The sequence below is a fragment of the Penaeus monodon genome, chromosome 2 (assembly GCF_015228065.2).
Source record: "Penaeus monodon isolate SGIC_2016 chromosome 2, NSTDA_Pmon_1, whole genome shotgun sequence".
Lineage (NCBI taxonomy): Eukaryota > Metazoa > Arthropoda > Malacostraca > Decapoda > Penaeidae > Penaeus > Penaeus monodon.
Window position 1 is genome coordinate 43,273,009 of NC_051387.1, and position 7,946 is coordinate 43,280,954.

At 39.1% G+C, this 7,946-nt stretch overlaps 1 protein-coding gene across 1 annotated transcript; it reads right to left on the reverse strand.

Moving 5' to 3' along the window:
• Positions 1-3,515: 3,515 nt before the first annotated feature.
• LOC119582791 (pyrethroid hydrolase Ces2a-like) lies at positions 3,516-6,862 on the reverse strand. Its single transcript, XM_037931233.1, is given in 7 exon segments — positions 3,516-3,847; positions 4,493-4,520; positions 4,523-4,599; positions 4,751-4,880; positions 5,192-5,357; positions 6,158-6,333; positions 6,493-6,862. Coding segments are annotated over 7 exon segments (783 nt in total). The 5' UTR covers positions 6,620-6,862; the 3' UTR covers positions 3,516-3,768.
• Between the last annotated feature and the right edge of the window lie 1,084 nt (positions 6,863-7,946).

The window sequence follows — 7,946 nt, forward strand, 5'->3', positions numbered from 1 at the left end:
AGAGGAAGCCAGCTTCCTTCATAAAGCTAAATCTCATGTCGAGAGTGAGGCACCTTTCGCCCAAGTATTAGAGAAAGGTGAAAGGTACGTTCTGTCGCCCAGCACCAGAATCGATTGCCGTTCTCGCGATACCCGAAGACAGGGCCAAAAAAAAGGAGTTTGAAGTTAAGTTCCGTTCACTGACATAACTGAAAATAAAAACCTATATTGCTTGTTGAATGTCAGAAAGTCCTGTCAGATCCAGAAGACAGTTAATCGTGATGCGGGTATGGTGAAGGTTATTATCTATTGTAAGACTATGCTTTTGAATGAATCGGGAGTTCCCTGGTCCAAGAAGTAGGTTAAGTTATAGGCACAGTATACAAGTTATGCGAGCTATGGTTTAGATTTTAAAGTGGGCGAGGAACGTAATCGTGGAAGAAAACAGATTGATCAGTTAGTAACAATGAGGGAATCTTTTTCTCGCCCTGTAAAGGGATTATGTTCACCCGTAATGACAAAGATAGGTCTTCAAACCGAAACTTTAGAATGAAATAATAAGGGCCATCGAAGTTGTAAAACTAGGGAATTGGCCTGGGATTTGGGGCCCAAGGGGGGATACTTCTACCTTGGGGAAAGGATAGACCGGACCCTCTCCTTCCAGGAGGTCCAGTACCTGGTTGACCAAAAAATCAAGACTGTCTGTCAGAGAGCAAGATGGGAGATGCTAGGGGCCAGACACAGAGTAATAAGATCATTCTATGTAAATACTGTCAGGCCCATTGTGGACTATGCCTCCCTCTCTGATTGGCATTAAGAAAAAAACATAAAGACCAACTGGAGACAGTCCAAAACAAAGCCGCCAGGGTCATTCTGGGTGCCCCAAGGGGGGCGAAGGAGGCAAACCTTCCCCCCTTTGGCCTAGAACAAGATAAAAAGCTCTTTGCAAACAACTCCTGGCTGTCTCACACAGCCAGGGTGTTAATACGCCATCAGCTAAAAGAACCACTTCTTGCCAAGGGTATGGGTCCCCCCACCCTGACTTTTTTTGAAGCTCCGCGTGGGCACAAACCTCGATAGAATTCTCGTCATGAGACGGGCAACCAAAAAGAATGACTATCCCACGCCTAGCCTAAAGGCAGAAACTCAGAGGGTCATTGCAACCATCACTCCTCCGGGAAGCAGAGCATACTACACAGATGGATCAGTCGATCTATATGTATTATGTGCCATAAAAGAAGAATGTTTTTGTCTTTAGTGACAATTTTCAGCAGTTTCTTGAATTGTAAACTTGTTATTGATGATTGTAATTGTTTAAACAAACATTTGTGAAGCGATTGGTAATATCAAAACTTGCCATTATACATCTATCGGATCGGAAATATCTAAAGGTTGCCGCACACTTTTTCAGACCGGAACCGCCGCCGAACCTTCCGACGCCTCAGATCAGATCAGAACCGACGCGCTATGCGCACACCAAAGCAGACGCTCAGACCGGAACCGAAGTGAATACTGGCTATGTTCCGTTTTAGCCTTTGCAGCAGAAAGACGTGCTTGCTTCTACCTACGATGAACGATTCACCGCTCAGCAGTGAAAAAAGAAGGTTAGTGTTGTCTCTTGCAGTAAATGTGAAGAAAAGAAAGAAGAGGAAAAAACAAAGAGAACAATAGGGGTACATGATATATGCGCTTCAAGAGAGGAAAAAAGGAGAATACCATACCCCTGTTTCCACATTTAAAGAGAGACGATTTCTAAGTTTTTCCAGTATTGTCGCATGTCGTATGCCACTAATCACCAAACTCATGAGCCTCTCCCGCCACCGCTACACACCTCCCTTCTGCGCTGCGCAGCCTCTTCCGAACCATCAGAACTATCAGAAAAAATATCTTTCAAAGAATTCTGCTTCGGTTCGGATTGATCTGAGCGTCGGTTCCGGTCTGATCTGAAGAGTGGCGCAGTCGGTAGAAAACGTGTATTCGATTTCCATTCAGACATTTCTGTTCTGTTCTGACGCGTCTTCCGGTCTGATTGAACAAGTGTGCGGCAACTTAATACGGTTTTCACAGATGATAAAGTATCATGCACTGTAAACATTGAAAACAAAATATTTTGAAATTTTATAGAGCTAAAAACACCAATAGCCGAAAGTTAGATCTAACAGGCCACCATGTTTTATGAACCTCTGTTTATCTTAGAAGGAAATTGACTTGAATGTATATCTCTATCAATTGACTGGCCATCTCTAAATTTTCGTTTCTGATCAGAGAGGTGCAGTCATCGTCAAATTCACTGAAATTTATCTTATTTAATAAAATATCTTTTCACCTGAAGAATATACTCGTCCTTTTTTAGGATCATTCTTATCAGGTTAGAGTAGGAGGAAGGGAGAGGGGAAAGGGAAGGATGTGAGAGAGGGAGGAGGAGAGAGAGAGAGAGAGAGGAAGAGGAGAGAGAGAGAGAGAGAGAGAGAAAGCGAGAGTGGAGGAAGAGAAATAGAACGAGAGAGAAAATGAAGGGAAGGAGGAAAAGAAAGAGAGAGAGAGGGCGAGAAAGATCAAAATTATGATATTTTAAATAAAAATACAAAGATGTTCGTTTGATCGAGTCTCAGAGAGTAACCGACGGTCCAGTATTTTTCACTTTAGTATTTTTGTTTTGTACCCTATTCAGTGCATTTATTATATATATATTTTGTGATGTGTATGCAGAAGACAGGTAAAGATATATACACTGTTAATCTTTGTTTGTTTCGTATGATAGTAACCGTACTCATATGTGGTGTACATTTTGTCTGAAGTAGGAAAAAAAAAAAAAAAAAAAAAAAAAAAAAAAAAAAAAAAAAAAAATAATAATATATATATATATATATATATATATATATTATATAATATATATATATAATAATAATAATATTTATACAGCTGTATCACTATGCTATATTCTCTTTCTTTGATGATAAGTGTGTATCCTAAGATTAAATATTCATAACTACATAAGGCAAGTGATTGTACTGAACTGTTGATGGCAAAATGAAAATTTATTCTCTAAATTTTAAATACGCTCCCTTCTTATTTTTTAGCCTTTATTAGTAACAAATACAATATCTATAGCAATGTTTTGAGAAGGGAAAATAATCAGTCACGAAAAGTAATAAAAAATTACCAACGACGAATTCGGATGAAAATGAAAAATATAGTTAACTTTTTTCACATTGCCATCATGATTTTTTCCTGTTTTGACTGAACAGGTCATTACGAACACACTTATTGCTTGATGATTATGGCATGTGCAAATGCATATAAAGATGATACAACAGAAAATATAAACAAAAATATTTTTAACGTTAACCAGAACCTTATAAATAGATGTTGCCGTCACACAGAAAATAAGGGTTACGCCAAACTTTAACATTTTTGTAAAATCGTTTTCCTCAACCTGGTGTACCACTAGAAAATTTTAAGGACTTATTTAACACTCGCTTATTACCAGTTACGTGACTTGGTTTTGCTTTTTAAGATGATTATGTAACTAGATATAAAACAATGTTTTTATTTAATGACAATTTATTTCTTTACAGAGAATATAAACTGAGTATATAATGCCTCTGTTCATGCTAGTCCCAAAAGGCCTTAAACAATGAGAGTAATTGAAAATCAGGCCGAGTCCATATTCACTGTCTACCAAAAATCCCAGCTAATGCCCCACACTGCAGTTATAACGGTAACGAAATACCTATCGTAACTGATATGGTAGCATCATGGTATGGTAACAACTACTGCTTCCCAGTTTTAGTTCTTGTGAAAGCGCTCTGGATACAGCAACTTGTTCATCTTCTTTGGTAGATTCCTCCAGAATTCCAAGTCCTGTAGAAAAGAGATACGAGGTTAATTCATGCATAGCAAATACTCATACTTGAAGCTACATACAGTTACACGAAGGCTCCATTCAGTATGCCATGTCACACTGAAAGGCAAATGTCAAAATCTCAGTTATGGAGAAGAACTGAAGAAAGAACCTTTAACACTTCAAAGGTAAATAGGCACAGAGTGAACATATGAAGGAGTACTAGATTTTTTCCAGGTCGTTGAGAAACTGATAATTGGTTGGGAGAAAATACAAGCAATGTAACGTGTGTATAGCAATATCTTGAAGAAATTTTGCAGTACATATGATAGATGTTTACCGTGATCCTTATTACTTATCAATAGGCTAGGTCTGTATTACCGATACCAATGCTCAAGTAAGGATTTTTACACATGTAGTTTGAAACATTACTAGTAATATGTCTGAAATATACGACATACATGCTTTTAAACACGAGCACTATAGTAAACCTACATTATTCATTGTTCCTAAGTATTATTGTCTAAGAAAAACCCACACCAATATCGTGAACGTTGTGTAGGTTTTCATTAAACAGACAGGTCAAATATGTAAGCAAATCCTCAGGTCAAAATGTAGCAGATGTATCCTAGTGTGTACAAGGCTATGAATATGATATCTATGTACCTGTGATCATCGAAGACCTTCATGGTTGGGATGTGGTGATGCCGAGGTAAGAAGTCTTCGAGACCTCATCGGTGTCCATTGAATCCCATGACATATCCGGCGTTGGGTCGTGAAGATTGTTAATTCTTTATATGCAATCAATTCACACAGCTATGCTTTGTTACAAGTGTTATATCTTTCAAAATTAGGCTGCATTGGTATTAGGTACTTATAGATTAGATTTGGTTGTAATTGTTATGGCTTAGGTATAGGGATCTCTTACCCCGTAGCAGCAAAGTTGTCCAAAGGTCTACCATGATCCGAGAAACGAAGAGATCTTCTTCCTTACTCAAGCTGATATTGAGATTGTCAAAGTTGAACAGGTACTGCAAATCGTCCATGTGGCTAACATCTGCGTGTATTTGAATAGTATAGTAAGGACAGTAAAAATCTGTGACATAGAAAAGGCCAAACTGCACATTTATAATGAAGCAGGTCACTATATCAATCAAGTTTCTAGTCTAACATCACAATAAATATAAATATAAATATAAATATAAATATAAATACACACACACACACACATATATATTACATATACATATACGAACACACACAAGCAAGCAAGCAAACAAACACACACGCCTACATACACATATTCACGTGTATTGCCGTAATAATAATGATGATAATATTAACAATTATAATAATACAAGTCCTTGCCATTCAAAATCCAATCAGGTGTAGGTCCCATGTATAGGTCTGTGAAGGTGTATTGCCCACGATGCTGCAGCTCGTAAGCGTAGACACGATTACCAAAGGCGGTGTCTCTTGCATGGTTTTCTATAGCATCCATGATGCATATATTGAAGAAGCAGTCACCAATTAGCTTGGAATGAACAAGATTTAAATTAGGCCAAACTAGTGATCACGAGAGAACATCTCACCACTATGGGTTTTTGATAATGAAGTGAGTTGTGATACTTATGTGAGTTGTGAGTGCCATATTGTGATGCCGACATATACAGGATATGATGAAAATATTATCGTACCTATATTGTGATAATTATGATTATATTATATATATACTGCCTTTTTTGTGATATGTTACACCATGTGAAATATAGAAGATTATGTTTAGTTTATATTGCTGTGTAGCATATCGCCTATGTAAAAGAGTGAGATTCTCTGTATAATTTGTAGAGTACAATATTTTATTTTGTCTCTGTAGTCACACGTCTGGCAGTAGCAACTCTCGGGCAGAAGCTGGGCGCGTGGTGCACAGGACTATGAGGAACTCTCTTTTATTTTTGTCAGAGCTGATCTCCAATGAACCTACTTTAGTTTTAATTGGTGTATTCTTCCCCCTCAAGCATCGTAGAGAAACACCAAACAAATATATATACGAACACGACACAGTGAGTATACAAACAACCACCTTCATGATTCTATTGCTAACTCCCTTTGTTTTCCATATATCAGAACAATAGTCAGTGCTACTATATATTCTCTTATTTTCACTTACAAAAAAATAATGAAAGTGCAATATTTTCTAAGAGAACGCATCTTGTTAATCCAAGAAACACACATGCCGGTACACACGGCTCAGATACTTTTCACAGATTGAGAAGAAAACGAAAATGAAACATAAAATGAACAATCCTAAAATGGTCATGTTTCCAGGCTTACCTTGACCAGGGTGTTGACCTTGCTCATGTCAAACTCAATGGGACCCATGTAACGGTGGAAAATGAGGCGGCCAATGAAGTCGATGTTGTCGTCCCAATAATTTAATCCCATTAGATAGGGCCCCACTGTGTTGAAGTTTTTTATCAGAGCGTCCACTGTGCCGTCTTGCAAGAACGCTGAAAGACAGAAACGCTCGGGAAATTGAGTTTCAAACTGGTCAAATCACTCAATATCGCCACATTATCCCAAGCTATATGAGACATGGGAGTAACCATACACATACGGCAAGCAATTTATGCTCCTACAAAGTCTATGAAAGATGCTGACCCACTTACTTCGGACATTAAGAGTGCCTTCATCCCGTGTCCTGCCGGCGATAATGTCGACATGGTTGTAGCGGCCTTCCCTGACCAGTGTGGCTGGATGGTCTGGGAGAAACTCACCATCCACGCGAGGACTCATCACATAAGGGCTTGGCTTGGAGTTGGGCAAGAAAATGGAGTTTAGTTTTATTTTGCTCTAATAACTAGGTTTAGGGATGGTAGAGAATTCATTTAATGCATTTTTTTAGAACTATGCTTGTGGATGGGCGGTAAAATCAGGCTTCCTATCTTTACTTCAATAGCTGGGTTTGAGAATGGGATGAATGAACAATTAGTTAAAATCAAGATTGGTACTACAGATGCAGGTTAATATGGTGTCAAACTGAATGATAAATGAAAATAATGTAATAATAGGAACAAATATTAGAAAGTAAATGTTCACAATAGAATAACTTTAAGAGAATACAGTAATTCTTCTGTTAACATGGTAAAATGCCAAAGATATAACTTCGAGAGGAAGCCAGCTTCCTTCATAAAAGCTAGAATCTCATGTCGGAGAGTGAGGCACCTTTCTCCCAAGTATTAGAGAAAGGTGGAAGGTACTGTTCTGTCCCCAGCACCAGAATCGATGCCGTTCTCGCGATACCCGAAGACAGGGCCAAAAAAAGGAGTTTGAAGTTCAGTTCACTGAACATAACTGAAAATAAAACAGCCCTATATTGCTTGTTGAATGTCAGAAAGTCCTGTCAGATCCAGAGACAAGTTAAATAATGATGCGGGTATGGTAAGGGTTATTATATATTGTAAGACTATGCTTTGAATGAAATCGAGTTCCCTGGTCAAGAAGTAGGTTAAGTTATAGGCACAGGTATGACAAGTTATGCGAGCTATGGTTTAGATTTAAAGTGGGCGAGAAAAGTAATCGTGGAAGAAAACAGATTGGATGCAGTTAGTAACGATGAGGGAATCTTTTTCTCGCCTGTAAAGGGATTATGTTCACCCTTAATGACAAAGATAGGTCTTCCAAACGGAAAGTAGACGATAGAAGGTAGTAGTAAAAGGGTACTTAGCGAGGAATTACGCAATAGAGGCAGATTTGTCCCGAGAGGACTACGACTCCCGTTCGAAAACCTTCCCCAAAGACCAGGCGAACCCAAGACCCGCCGTTTTCCTTTCCTGCAGCTCACCTCATGTCGCCCTGGCAGCCTTAACCTTAAACCCACAGCATTCCCGACGGGGAGGTTCGGCGTAGGGAATGCCCTGGAACCTTGTAGAAGGACTTTTCCCTCCCCCCGTGCCCTCAGCCCGGCTGCCTTCGATGATAAACCCTGCGGAGCTTGGACCGAGACCGTTTTCCGCTTCCGCTGCTGCAGCTCAACCCTGCAGCACAGCGGACCCACCACCAAGAACCGCAATCTTGCCCCCTGCCAAAAGAAAGTCACGTTGTATGTCAGGGAAACCTGTTT